Consider the following 15,219-nt stretch of genomic DNA (forward strand, 5'->3'; position numbering starts at 1 on the left):
AGGGGAGGATGGCTCATAATAATGGCTGGAAATAGAATGTAAATAGAATGGCATCAAACATAGAAACCATGTGTTTGATGTATTTGATACCATTCCACCTATTCCTCTCCAGTCATTACCACAAGCTCGTCCTCCCCAATTAAGGTGCCACCAACCTCCTGTGTTTTAGTCATGTAGGCTAGGACTATGTATAATATGCTGACTGTGTGCATGCACGGGTGTGTGTTAGGATTTTGAGTGTGTGTGTTTGTGGATTTAGGCTGGGTTTAAAAATGCGATATGCATGTGAGTGAAGATGTACACAGGTAGTAGATCATAAATTTGTTAGTGCACTAATTTGGGGTACATTGGAGACTGTTATATATCAGTACCGAGGCCTGCATGTAAGCCGGCTTGTGCTGTAACAATAATTTCAGTGCTACAAACAGGCCCGTTTGAGAGGGTTATTTTTGGGCCGTTGTTTGCTTGGAGAAGCTTATTCTGAGGCAGGCAGTTCCCATGAGCTCAGTGCCTTGCAGTTTTCCACTTTTGCTTGTTGTCTTCAGGATCTGAGGTTGAGACGGAGTTCAAATGCTCCTCTGTTGTTTCGAAAATAGAAGAGTCTTTTTTTCTCTCTCTCTCTCTCTCTCTCTCTCTCTTTCAAGCTAATTGTGTACCAACAAATGCAGGGTCTGGGTTGTCATTTTGCTTTTTGCTGAGGAAATTGCTATCATTCCTTGAGAGTCACGCAACTTTCGAAGGGCTCGTTTTGGTGCACATTTCTGCATTCTCTGAATTCTCTATGAAGAGTATTATTAGAGCTCTGTTTACATTAGTCCAGATGGGAACTGAAGAGAAAGGCAATTCCGTCTACATCAACGGTCTAGATAGTCACCATTCAAACACAAAGTTCCTGTTTAAACATCATATACTGTATATTCTATAGTCAAGCTTGTTATAATACTGTATAGTTTTAAAACATATACGGACATCTCTTTTTCTCTTGCCATGAGTAGCATACATAATACGTAATTCTGAAAAGTCGCCTTAAAGAGTGAAATAACCAATGTGATTTGAAGTTTTTAGTTTGTGTTGGTTGAGTAAGACATTGATACGTCAACATGGGCCTGACATAAGCGCTCTTTATTTAAAGAAGCCACTCATGTTTCAAGCACTGTTTCAAATTCCTACCGCTCACTTTGTGTCTCTCTCCCGCTCCCTTCTCCCCTCCTCTCCTCTCTTCCAGGTATGGCCTCGCAAGTGCAAGTCTTGTCCCCTCACACTCTCCAGTCAAGTGCCTTCTTTAGCGTGAAGAAGCTGAAGGTGGAGCAGAGTTCATACTGGGATATGACAGGGTACGGCACACACAGCAAAGTCGTCTACAACCAGAACAGCAAGCAGCAATTGTCCCAAGCCACATCTCTGGGAATCAACTGCTCTCTGCCCTACGAGCAGTCTGCGCTAATCTTCCCGGCGAGTGCGGGGAAAATTGTGGTTGCCTCGGCCAGCAGTACCTCAGGCACTGCAGGGCCTCTGGGGCCTCTGTTGAGCTTGGGCGGTAGCAGTAGTGGTGGAGGCAGTAGCAGTAGCGGCGGAGGAAGCGGGGGAACAGTCCACAACCTGACCCGTCGCAGCACCGTCAGCCTGCTGGACACCTACCAGCGATGTGGGCTTAAGCGCAAGAGTGAGGAGCTCGACAACAGCAACAGCAGCGTGACGATCATCGAGGAGCACGGCGGCAGCACAACGATGATCCAGAACGCAGCCAGCGGGGCCACGGTGGCCATCGTCACGGCAACGGCCACATCAACAGCCACCTCCAAGAACAGTGGTTCCAACAATGAAGGGGACTACCAGTTGGTGCAGCACGAGGTGGTCTGCTCCATGACCAACACCTACGAGGTGCTAGAGTTCTTGGGCAGAGGTACCTTTGGCCAAGTGGTCAAGTGCTGGAAGAGGGGCACCAACGAGATTGTGGCCATCAAGATCCTGAAGAACCACCCATCGTACGCGCGCCAGGGCCAGATCGAGGTGAGCATCCTGGCCCGGTTGAGCACAGAGAGTGCAGATGACTACAACTTTGTGCGTGCCTACGAGTGCTTCCAGCACAAGAACCACACATGCCTGGTGTTCGAGATGCTGGAGCAGAACCTGTACGACTTCCTCAAGCAGAACAAGTTCAGTCCACTGCCGTTGAAGTACATTAGGCCAGTCTTACAGCAGGTGGCCACAGCCCTGATGAAGCTCAAGAGCCTGGGCCTGATCCATGCTGACCTGAAGCCAGAGAACATCATGTTGGTGGACCCCTCCAGGCAGCCCTACCGAGTCAAGGTCATTGACTTTGGCTCGGCCAGCCACGTGTCCAAAGCCGTGTGCTCCACCTACCTGCAGTCCAGATACTACAGGTAAGAGCAGTTTCTTTCACCTTGAATTAACCAGGAAATCTCGTTATGATAAGAAGACCTATTTCCCAAGAGAGACCTGTCAAGTTTAATAAAAAATTGGGTTTGAAAAGGTTTACAGACGGGACAGATTTGTCAAGGGGAGGTAGATGTTTCTTTACAAATTTGTTCTCCTCCTTGATTGTTTCAATATCACAGTGCTTTGTGCATCGTGTGTGATTTACCGGTTGGTTTATTGGAATGTTTTCCTAGTTGGTCTCAGTGTTTGGACCAAGGCTCTTGCTCTGGGCTCTGTTTTTCTGCTCTGTGTCAGTCTTATTTGCTGTAGTTGGTTAGGGTCTCTTCTTCTCAGTTTCAATTTAAGGGCTTTATTGGCATGGGAAACATATGTTTACATTGCCAAAGCAAGTAAAATAAATAATAAACAAAAGTGAAATAAACAATTAAAAATGTACAGTTACACTCACAAAAGTTCCAAAAGAATAAAGACATTTCAAATGTCATATTATGTCTATGGGGTAATGATGTGCAAATAGTTAAAGTACAAAAGGGTAAATAAATAAACATAAATGTCAGTTGTATTTACAATGGTGTTTGTTCTTCACTGGTTGCCCTTTTCTTGTGGCAATAGGTCACAAATCTTGCTGCTGTGATTGCACAATGTGGTATTTCACTCAATAGATATGGAAATGTATCAAAATTGGATTTGTTTTCAAATTCTTTGTGGTTCTGTGTAATCTGAGGTAAATGCAGTTCCTTGCAAAAGTATTCACCCCCTTGGCATTTTTCCTATTTTGTTGCATTACAACCTGTAATTTCAATTGATTTTTATTTGGATTTCATGTAATGGACATACACAAAATAGTCCAAATTGATGATGTGAAATGAAAAAAAAAAACTTGTTTCAAAAAGGTAAAATGGAAAAGTGGTGTGTGCATATGTATTCATCCGTTTGCCATGAAGCTCCTAAATAAGATTTTGTGCAACCAATTACCTTCAGAAGTCACGTAGTTAGTTAAATAAAGTCCATCTGTGTGCAATCTAAGTGTCACATGATCTTTCACATGATCTCAGTATATATACACCTGTTCTGAAAGGCCCCAGAGTCCGCAACACCATTAAGCAAGGGGCACCACCAAGCAAGCGGCACCATGAAGACCAAGAAGCTCTCCAAACTGGTCAGGGACAAAGTTGTGGAGAAGTACAGATCAGGGTTGGATTATAAAAAAATATCCGAAACTTTGAACATCCCACAGAGCACCATTAAATCCCTTATTCGAAAATGGAAAGAATATGGCACCACAACAAACCTGCCAGGAGAGGGCCGCCCACCAAAACTCACGGACCAGGCAAGGAGGGTATTAATCAGAGAGGCAACAAAGAGACCGAAGATAACCCTGAAGGAGCTGCAAAGCGCCACAGTGTCACGATCGTTGAAAGGAGAGGACCAAGGTGCAGCGTGGTGAGCGTACATATTCTTTTTATTTGAAAAGATGCCGAACAAAACAATAAACACTACCCAACAAACCGTGAAGCTAAAGGCTATGTGCCATAAACAAAGTCAACTTCCCACAACACAAGGAGGGAAAAGGGCTACCTAAGTATGGTTCCCAATCAGAGACAACGATTGACAGCTGTCCCTGATTGAGAACCATATCCGGCCAAAACATAGAAAATAAAGAACATAGAAAAAGGAACATAGAATGCCCACCCTAGTCACCCACTGGCCTATCCAAAATAGAGAATAAAAAACCTCTCTATGGCCAGGGCATGACAGTACCCCCCCCAAAGGTTCGAACTCCGGCCGCAAAACCTGAACCTATAGGGGAGGGTCTGGGTGGGCTTTTCTCTGTGGTGGCGGCTCCGGTGAGGGACGCAGCGGGGACCCTCGCCGCCGACCCAGGACTGGGCACTGACTCTGGCAGCTCCGGAATGGAGGGCGGCTCTGGCAGCTCCGGACTGGAGGGTGACTCTGGCAGCTCCGGACTGGAGGACGGCTCTGGCAGCTCCGGACTGGAGGGCGACTCTGGCAGCTCCGGAATGGAGGGTGACTCTGGCAGCTCCGGACTGGAGGGCGACTCTGGCAGCTCCGGACTGGAGGGCGACTCTGGCAGTTCCGGACTCGAGGGCGACTCTAGCAGCTCCGGACTGGATGGCGACTCTGGCAGCTCCGGACTGGAGGCCGTCTCTGTCGGCTCCGGAACTGTCGCCGGAAGCTCTGGACGGGGAACTGTCGCCGGAAGCTCTGGACGGGGGACTGTCGCTGGAAGCTCTGGACGGGGAATGCGCACTGGAGGCCTGATGCGTGGGGCTGGCTTTGGAGGTGCCAGACTAGTAACATGCACCACAGGGCTAGTGCGAGGAGCAGGAACAGGACTCACCAGGTTGGGGAGACCTACTGGAGGCCTGGTCCGTGGAGGAGGCACAGGATAGACCGGGCTGTGGGGGAGCACTGGAGATCTGGTGCGTAGGCTTGACACCACTCTTCCAGGCTCATTGCCCACTTTCGCCCGGCACGGGCCGAGCGCAGGCATAGGACGAACTGAGCCGTCCCAGCGCCCCGGAGACACAGTACGCAGAGCCGGCGCAGGATACCCTGGGCCGAAACGTCGCACTGGAGACCAGACGTGCTGAGCTGGCACAATCCGCCCTGGCTGGATGCCCACTCTCGCATGGCACTTGCGGGGGGCTGGCATATAGCGCTCCGGGCTATGAGCGCGTACTGGAGACACCGTAGGCTTCACCGCATAACACGGTGCCTGACCAGTACCATGCTGCTTCCGGTAAGCACGGAGAGTTGGCTCAGGTCTATCGCCTGACTCCGCCAATCTCCCTGTGTGCCCCCCCAAAAACAATATTTTGGGGCTGCCTCCTCACCTCCTGAAATGGAGGATATAATGCCTCATACCTCCGTCATTCCCTCTTAGCTTCCTCCAGCTCCTCCTTCGGGCTCTGGTACTCCCCAGCCTGGCTCCATGGACCCTGACCATCGAGGATCTCCTCCCATGTCCATGACTCCAAATAGCTCTCCTGCTGCTCATTCCTCCGCTGCTTGGTCCTTCTTTGGTGGGAAGTTCTGTCACGATCATTGAAAGGAGAGGACCAAGGTGCAGCGTGGTGTACGTACATATTCTTTTTATTTGAAAAGACGGCGAACAAAACAATAAACACTACCCAACAAACCGTGAAGCTAAAGGCTATGTGCCATAAACAAAGTCAACTTCCCACAACACAAGGAGGGAAAAGGGCTACCTAAGTATGGTTCCCAATCAGAGACAACGATAGACAGCTGTCCCTGATTGAGAACCATATCCGGCCAAAACATAGAAAATAAAGAACATAGAAAAAGGAACATAGAATGCCCACCCTAGTCACACCCTGGCCTACCCAAAATAGAGAATAAAAACCTCTCTATGGCCAGGACGTGACACACAGCGGAGATTGGAGTATCTGTCCATAGGACCACTTTAAGCCGTACACTCCACAGAGCTGGACTTTACGGAAGAGTGGCCAGAAGAAAATAAGCAAACATGTTTGGTGTTTGCCAAAAGGCATGTGGGAGACTCCCCAAACATATGGAATAAGGTACTCTGGTCAGATGAGACTAAAATTGAGCTTTTTGGCCATCAAGGAAAACGCTATGTCTTGCGTAAACCCAACACCTCTCATCACCCCGAGAATATCGTCCCCACAGTGAGGCATTGTGGTGGCAGCATCCTGCTGTCGGGATGTTTTTCATTGGCAGGGACTGGGAAACTGGTCAGAATTGAAGGAATGATGGATGGCGCTAAATACAGGGAAATTCTTGAGGGAAACCTGTTTCAGTCTTCCAGAGATTTGAGACTGGGACGGAGGTTCACCTTCCAGCAGGACAATGACGCTAAGCATACTGCTAAAGCAACATTCAAGTGGTTTAAGGGGAAACATTTAAATGTCTTGGAATGGCCTAGTCAAAGCCCAGACCTCAAACCAATTGAGAATCTGTGGTATGACTTAAAGATTGCTGTACACCAGCGGAACCCATACAACTTGAAGGAGCTGGAGCAGTTTTGCCTTGAAGAATGGGCAAAAGTCCCAGTGGCTAGATGTGTCAAGCTTATAGAGACATACCCCAAGAGACTTGCAGCTGTAATTGCTGCAAAAGGTGGCTCAACAAAGTATTGACTTTGGGGGGGTTTCTTTTGTCTTATTTCTTGTTTTGTTTCACAATAAAAAAATATTTTGCATCTTCAAAGTGGTAGGCATGTTGTGTAAATCAAATGCTACAAACCCCCCAAAATCCATTTTAATTCCAGGTTGTAAGGCAACAAAATAGGAAAATGCCAAGGAGGGTGAATAGTTTCGCAAGCCACTGTATGTGTGTCTAATATGGTCATACATTTGGCAGGAGGTTAGGAAGTGCAGCTCATTTTCCACCTCATTTTGTGGGCAGTGTGCACATTGCCTGTCTTCTTTTGAGAGCCAGGTATGTCTTTGGCATTCTTTCTTAATAGCAAGGCTATGCTCACTGAGTGTGTACATAGTGAAAGATTTCCTTAATTTTTGGTGGTCACGGTCACGGTGGTCAGGTATTATGCCACTCTGTACTCTCTGTTTAGGGCCAGATAGCATTCTAATTTGCTCAGTTTTTTTGTTAATGTTTTCCAATGCATCAAATAATTATCTTTTTGTTTTCTCATGATTTGGTTGGGTCTAATATTGTTGCTGTCCAGGGGCTCTGTGGGGTCTGTTTGTGTTTGTGAACAGAGCCCCAGGACCAGCTTGCTTAGGGGGCTCTTCTCCAGGTACATTTTTCAGTAGGTGATGGCTTTGATACGGAAGGTTTGGGAATTGCTTCCTTTAAGGTGGTTGTAGCATTTAACGGCTCTTTTCTGGATTTGGATAATTAGCGGGTATTGTCCTAATTCTGCTCTACATGCATTATTTGGTGTTTTACGTTGAACATGGAGGATATTTTTGCTGAATTATTCGTTCTTCTCTCTCATTCTCTCTCTCGCATTCCCTCTCTCTCTCATTCTCTCTCTCATTCTCTCTCTCATTCTCTCTCTCATTCTCTCTCATGCTCTCTCTCTCTTTCTTTATCTCTGTCTTTCTCTCTCTGTCTCCTTATCATTCCCTGTGGGTTCCCAGCTCATATCCTTACTGTTACCCCCCCCCCCCCCCCCCAGCTTTCTGAGAAACCAGCTGCTTATCGTGTTTAATATGATAAACAACCAGGTTGTGGTGCTGCTTTGAAGATTAGGACGGCAGGTCTGTTGAGTAGTATTCTGCTTTACAGCACGGTGGTAACAGCTTCACAATGACAGCACCTGGGAAATATTTGCCGCAGAGACCAGTTTCTGGGAAATAGTTTTTGGGGGGTTGTGTTTAAAAAAAAGAAAGCCAGAGAAACCCCTCATTGAACAGGGACAGTAAACACGTAGCGTGGCGGTGGACCGCTCCCACCGCCCCATCAAGGCTGGCTCCCATTTCCCCCAGGATGAAGATGTGGGGTCAGGCAGAAGTTCTCCTGTAATCTGTCCCTGTAATCCACACCAGCGGGCCCTGCATTAGAAACAGATGACTCGCTGGGTAGGACTTTCTTCTCCCCTACTGCTTAAAGTATTTTTTGCCTATAGCAAACTCTGTTTGGGTTACACAGCCAGCGTTGGGGGAAGCTTTGTTGCTGTGTAGGCACTGCCTGGTCTAGGGAGAGCAGGTGTGAGGAACAGTACTACACATATGCAGGCACACACACACACACACACACACACACACACACACACACACACACACACACACACACACACACACACACACACACACACACACACACACACACACACACATACACTCAGCCAGAACCCACACATGCCTTGGCACTAATCGTAATTTGCAAATGGGGCAACACTATCTCCCTCTACTCAGGATTGAAAGTAGATTTTATTTCTTCCTGGTACGGGACCTCCAATTTTTTTATAAGCCTAATAGTAAAGATATGTCATTGAACTGTAAACATGTATTAGCTTTTAATGGGGCATTAACACAACCAGGCATGATGTTTTCATCTGATTGTCAAATAGATCACTTCAAAAAGTAGGCTACTTGCACACCTTCGTCCACTGTAAAATAATTCCAGCATCTAAAACAGTACCCGCCATTTGACGAAAGAGTTGTCTATAATAAAGACCAAAAAGTGTAATGACATTTTGCGACTGACATTTGGCACACGTGATGTTCGCTGGTGTCTGCACGTCTCTCTGCCTTTAGTAATCACCTCGAACCACACTGCATTTTGGAGCGTATGCCACCCATTTTCAAGTTCATTCGCTCATTTCTCATGTGGGTGACAGGCAGTAATAGATTATGGTGTAACAGCCTACAGTTTTCTTTCTATCTTTGTTTTAAATTATTGTGATAGGCTCATGTTTTACCGGTACGCCGTACCGGTACTATTTCTTGTTTATGTAAAATAGGGAACTGTTGCATGAAGATGTACATATAGTCACTCCGGCTTTGTGCACAATGTCCTCTGTAATGATTTATTTTGGACCAGGCTATAGTCCACTGGGCAGTTTCACTCCACTCGACCTCCACCACGGCTAGCCTAGCAGCATTTGACAAGCCATTCCCCTTCTGCTTATTTCTGTTTAGGCAACATCCCTAACAATATCTTTATCTGTTTTTCAAAAGCTCCACTAGACTTTTGATATTTAGCTTAGAAATTGCAGTGAAAAGATTCCTATGCGTTTGCTTTAAGTAATAAGGAATGAATTTGAAACCTTCCTCTCATCCCTCTGTCTTTACTTGCTCTTTTACTTGGTTGTTACTGTGTGTTTTGTGGGAATGTGATCCCTGCTACATGGCTGTTTGCATTAGGCAGGCAATAGATATGCTGCTGAGGGTACGTTAGCATTGCAAATGATTTATGGATTTTCCACGAGGTTGACTCATGCAAATAAAACATGGGTATTCAAGGTAAACATGAGCGATTCCATTTACAGGAACGAGGAACAGCTCCTCTGATAGGAGTGGCAATAGATATAGATATTAATAAAACATTGAGAAACACAGTACATTATTCATTTATTATTAATTTGTTTCTCATGTAATTTTTGCATAAATCTATCATTGCTAGCATGGCACAGCAATGCAGTCAGTGTATAAAGTCCTTCTATCCTTCTATTTGGCCTGAAGGTCTGGAGCCTATGTCTGCAGAGCAGAGCAGTACCTGTTCATACTGTGTGTTTATCCAGTTGATTACGTCAGTCAGCTAGCTAGCTAGCCTCCCTATGGCCTCCCTCCCTCCTGTCTGCGGTAGCTAGCTAATGATGTAACAGGTAAACTGGTCCGGCTTACCCTGGACCAGATAAATGGATTATTGTCTCTCTTCTTCCTGCCTGTCAGTCATTACCCAATGTCAATATCCCACACTCATACAGATTTAATATAGGAGCCGGGAGGAGGGCTTTGGGAATAGTCTGCCAGACATTTTAGGTGGAGTGGGGAAAATAGCCCAACACACGTGACTATCCCTGTAAGGGATATTAGGAGTGCTGACTCCATCAGTGAGTTGAGCTAGCATCTGTGCTCTAGTCTGCTGAACTGGTATCCATGGCTGGTTGCCTCTCATGACAGCCTCCTAGAAACTCTAGGACAGAGATTTCTAAAGGGGACTGCATTCTACAGTACATTCTCTCTTTCCACTAGTGATTCTGATCTGATCATTGCTGGCTACAGTAATGGAGTGGCATGACCACTCAGCCATAGGGTGTCTCACTCTCAACTACAGGTTGACAAGGGAGTGAAAATTAATTACTGTCAATAATTTTCCTGTACTGTCCTGATCCCACAACAGTTCTATAACCCAAGAACTGTCCTGTCCCTTCCTGATAAAAAATCTCACCCGGTCTCCTTCCGTGCTCATTTTTGCGCGCAGAAATATGTTTGTTATTGTTTTTGTTTAGGAAGTATTGAAAATGATTTCGGTAATGCAATATTCAACTGTGGTATGTGGTTGTCTTACCTACAGTATCTTAGTTAAATACACTTACTGTAGCCCAAATCGCTCTGGATAACAAAGTATTTTAAATGACCTAAATGTAGATTGATTAAACTGGAGGACAGAGACCCCAGCAGAATGGTCTGCTCAGCACCGGCATAAAACTGTAGCCTACAGCTGAGCACTGCGCGCACATTAACATTTACAACACATTAACATTTACAACATGAACATAAAAAATAAAATACAAAACTGAGCAGCAGTAACCTACTGCATATGTCAATCTATTTTTATTTCACTCTTCACCTCAGATGGAATGGGTTTAGTTAAATATGCAAACAGTTGGGCTTGGGAGTAGAGCAGCTATGCTGCTTCAGGCCGCTTGTCCCGCTCTCCGGTTTGTAGCTCATTTGATTAAACCTCAGCATTTTTTACAAGTTGTGTTATCTGTCCCTTCATTGTCAAAGACAACTCCATAAACTTTAACTAAAACATCTCTCTTTCCTTGGCTCTAATGTTAATGTTAGTGATGGGTCCTTGGCTCTAATGTTAATGTTAGTGATGGGTCCTTGGCTGCAACAAGACGGTGCAGTTCCTCTATTGAAGGCTAACACCATGCCCAAACCGGATGTGTGCGTGCGGCCACGTGCGCCATCCTGCGTAAATTGATTTGGTCCCCCCACACCAAATGCGATCACGACACGCAGGTTGACATATCAAAACAAACTCTGAACCAATTATATTAATTTGGGGACAGGTCGAAAAGCATTTAATATTTATGGCAATTTAGCTAGCTATCTTGCAGTTGCTAGATAATTTGTCCTATTTAGCTAGCTTGCTGTTGCTAGCTAATTTCTCCTGGGATATAAACGTTGAGTTGTTATTTTACCTGAAATGCAGAAAGTCCTCTACTGCGACAATTAATCCACACATAATACAGTCAACCGAATCGTTTCTAGTCAACTCTCCTTCAAGGCTTTTTCTTCTTTGGACTTTATATGGCGATTGGCATCTAACTTTCATAATAAGGTTTATTACCACATCTGACCGACCGACCTCAGTTGATCTTTCAATCACCCATTTGGGTATAACCAGTGAGGAGATGGCACGTGGGTATATGCTTCTAAAAGCTAATGAGGAGATTGGAGAGGCAGAACTTGCATCGCGTTCGGCGTCACAAATAGAAGCAACTTCTAAGGCAGACGCTCGTTGGCACGCGGGAGCAGTGAGGGTGCAATGATTGAATAACATGTATGTGTAAATTTATTTTGCAATGCTTGCACACACGACGTGTCCTGTTTGGGTAGTGTGTAAGGCTTCATCACTTAGCCTACTGACGTAGATTGGCATCTGAGGCAGCCTATAGTGACTGGCTACAACTGAAGGGGGAGGGGGTAAATTATCTTTTTTTTTTTTACAGATTTTTATTAAGTACGCTATATTATTCCTTGCCTACACAAATGTTGTTTTTATGAAATGTTCCACACATGACATATTTCCACCCAAAAAACGATGTTTATAACTTTTCCTGTACTGCCCGTTCCCGTGGACTGTTGATCCCGTCCAGTCCTGTCCTGAACTTGACTCTAGAACTTGACTCTAGAACTTGACTCTAGAACTTGACTCCCATTCCTGCCACTATCCCACAGGACCCACGGGAGTCCTGTTCTCATGTCAACCTCTACTCTCAACCTAAGCCCCATCAGGCAACCACGCCAATCCTATTCTTCATTCCTCTACCCTGTCTATGGTGCTCATCTTTCTCAGTCAGGCACAACCAGAGAGCTAACGCTTACAGGCTAGTCTAACAGGCCCCAGTGTAACACTAGCCCTGCCTAGCTGCTGTTAGTTAGAGAAGGAGAAGCCAGAGAGCCGTTCCAGCACATTTAGCCAGCCTCCATGCAAGACATCAAGCAGTGGTGTAAAGTACTGAAGTAAAAATACTTTAAAGTACTACTTAAGTAGTTTTTTTTTCTTCGGTATCTTTACTTTACTATTTATATTTTTGACAACTTTTACTTCACTACATGCCTAAGGAAAATAAGGTACTTTTTACTCCATACATTTTCCCTGACACAGGACAGGAAAATGGCTCAATTCACTAAACACAAATGCTTAGTTTGTAAATGATGTCAGAGTTTTGGAGTATGTCCCTGGCTATCTGGTTTTCTTAATTTAAGGAATTTGAAATTATTTATACTTTTACTGTTGATACTTAAGTATATTTTAGCAATTATGTTTACTTTTGATACTTAAGTGGGGCGGCAGGTAGCCTAATGGTTAGAGAGTTGGGCCACTAACCGAAAGGTTGCTGGATCGAATCCCCGAGCTGACAAGGTAAAAATCTGCCCCTGAACAAGGCAGTTAACCCACTGTTTCCCGGTAGGCTGTCATTGTAAATAAGAATTTGTTCTTAACTGACTTGCCTAGTTAAACAAAGGTTAAACATTTAATTTTTAATGCATATTTAAAAAATTCACTTTACTTCAGTCATTTTCTATTCAGGTATCTTTACTTTTACTCAAGTATGACAATTGTGTGCTTTTTCCACCACTGAAATCAAGGAGGGTTCTTAATGAATGAGGTTGCCGTTAGGTACTGTTCTCTGAAGCGTGCATAAGGTGTCTCTCTCACCGTGGCTAGGACTAAAAGCTAGCAGTATCAGGTTACTGGGAGCCAAATATGACTTGCAAGGAGTCGAAAGGAAGATGAGGTGCTGGCAACATCGTAGCGCAGGTGTTGTTTACGATGCAGTAAAAATTCACAAGCGAGCGCCATGGCTGAAGATTGGGAGTCTTCATCTTTGCACATTCCTTGGGAGTTTGCTGGGAAGGCAACGCGTTACATTTGCCTCCCAGCAGTGGGAGCTCATTAGAAATGCAGATGAAGCCTCTTGTGTTTTTAAACCTGGCAAGGAGCATTACATTTTCCTATTCTAATTACTCTTGATTTTTTAGTTGTGACATTTCAGTGTCAGTGCTATCAAATTGTTATTTTTCGCGAGTTTTAAGTCATTGCACTGTAAAGCGAGATGCTTTACAGTAAAAGGCCAAAATAATAGACTGTTTTCGACATTACTGCACCCGCTTTAGGATGCATGACATAATTCTAATAACAGTCTTCTCATTGAATGTGCCTGTGGGCATCTTAGTTCACAGTGTCTAACCCTCCCCTTCATATTGCTGGAGATGGCTAGCTAATTAACCCACGCTAGTCAAGCATATGTATCATTCAATACTGTACATATATATAGTCAATAGCCCCAAGTAATTTTGGCATCTAGTGAAAAAATACCATTCGACCCAGGAAACGAATAAAAAGGTGTGAAGCTTGCAATCACACCTCTGGCTGATGTGGAGACTGTAACAGGTTATTCAAGCAGGAGCATGAACCTGCCATGCTACTGCTTATCTAGTTAGGCTATATCCTAGCACCCATTATTGTTCTCCCCTAACAGTTACTAACTTCTCAATTTCCATACACTTCCCAGGATATTACTGGAGAAAGTGAAGCTGCTGCCTTATGAAATGTGACCTGGAGTTCCGCCCACCCAGGGTGGCAAAGCTGAAATGTTCTCTTTGAATCACAGATTGGATTCTTTTTGAAACACAGGGTTTTCTCTTCTGACACTTCTGAGGTGGTTAGCATAGCACACAGCCAGGAGGGTTTTGCGTAAGTGTTGGTGCTTGTGCTGGTGTTTTGTCGCTGTTCCGTAGTCAGTGGTGATGATGGTGGTGGCGGTACCCGCCTTCTGCGGCTGACTGGCACAGGTGCCCCCAGGTCTAAATAAATCACTAGGTCTCCTGCAGACACAACCCCCCCCCCCCCCCCCCATTTGCCTGCATACCCGCCACTCATCCACAGGTAGCCATAAAACGCCTTCCCTCCTCTCCTAACCTCTACCAACTGAGTGCATGAATATTAAAAAACCCACACCAGGATGGAAAATATGTGTCACGGTGCTCGCTGGCTGTGCAAGAAAGTTCATTTTGGTCCCTGAATCTCCTAATTTAAAGTAAGTCACAGGGGACTAGAGGCTGGGGCAGTCAGGGGCAGGTCCTCAAAGACTGAGGCCCAGGGTAGTGCAGCTGGCCTGGGCTGCGCTGAGCTCCATCAGGCCTCTCTGACGGACTGCCGCAGTGGATAGAGAATGCCTGGTGTGCACAGGGCTGTGCATTCTACCATGAAGTGAACAGAACCAAACAGATGCATTTGTTTTCTCAATTGGAAGAATTTGCTAATGTGCATATATGAGGGTAAATAGTTTGGCTAATTTGCGCCAGGCAGGCAGGCCAGCTGGGGCTTGTGAGGAGAGGAGGACACACTGTTCACAGTATCTCACCCGGTGGGCAGTGCTATACATCACGGTGTGCATGGGTTTCAAAGTGCACTGACACGGCTCGCTCCCAAGGATTGTGGGCTCTCGTTCTCTGTGGCCAACGTGAGTTAGACATTTAAGCGTGTTAACCCTCGCAAGGCTGCCGGCCCAGATGTCATCTCTAGCCTTGTCCTCAGAGCATGCGCAGACCAACTGGCTGGAGTGTTTATGGACATATTCAATCTCTCCCTATCCCAGTCTGCTGTCCCCACATGCTTCAAGATGGCCACCATTGTTCCTGTACCCAAGAAATCAAAGGTAACTGAACTAAATGACTATCGGCCCGTAGCACTCACTTCTGTCATTATGAAGTGCTTTGAGAGACTAGTCAAGGATCATATCACCTCCACCCTACCTATCACCCTAGACCCACTTCAATTTGCTTACCGCCCCAATAGGTCCACAGACGATGCAAACGCCATCACACTGCACACGGCCCTATCCCATCTGGACAAGAGGAATACCTATGTAAGAATGCT

At 45.5% G+C, this 15,219-nt stretch overlaps 1 protein-coding gene across 5 annotated transcripts in view; it reads left to right on the forward strand.

The window, feature by feature from the left end:
• LOC106561392 (homeodomain-interacting protein kinase 2) overlaps nt 1-15,219 on the forward strand; it is a 143,295-nt gene that overhangs the window by 23,974 nt on the left and 104,102 nt on the right. For all 5 annotated transcript variants that reach the window (XM_014125322.3, XM_082957319.1, XM_082957320.1 and 2 more), the window contains exon 2: nt 1,226-2,384. In XM_014125322.3, coding sequence (XP_013980797.1) covers nt 1,226-2,384 — 1,159 coding nt within the window. The remainder of the gene's footprint in view (nt 1-1,225; nt 2,385-15,219) is intronic.

The sequence above is a fragment of the Salmo salar genome, chromosome 10 (assembly GCF_965601325.2).
Source record: "Salmo salar chromosome 10, fSalSal1, whole genome shotgun sequence".
Taxonomy (NCBI): domain Eukaryota; kingdom Metazoa; phylum Chordata; class Actinopteri; order Salmoniformes; family Salmonidae; genus Salmo; species Salmo salar.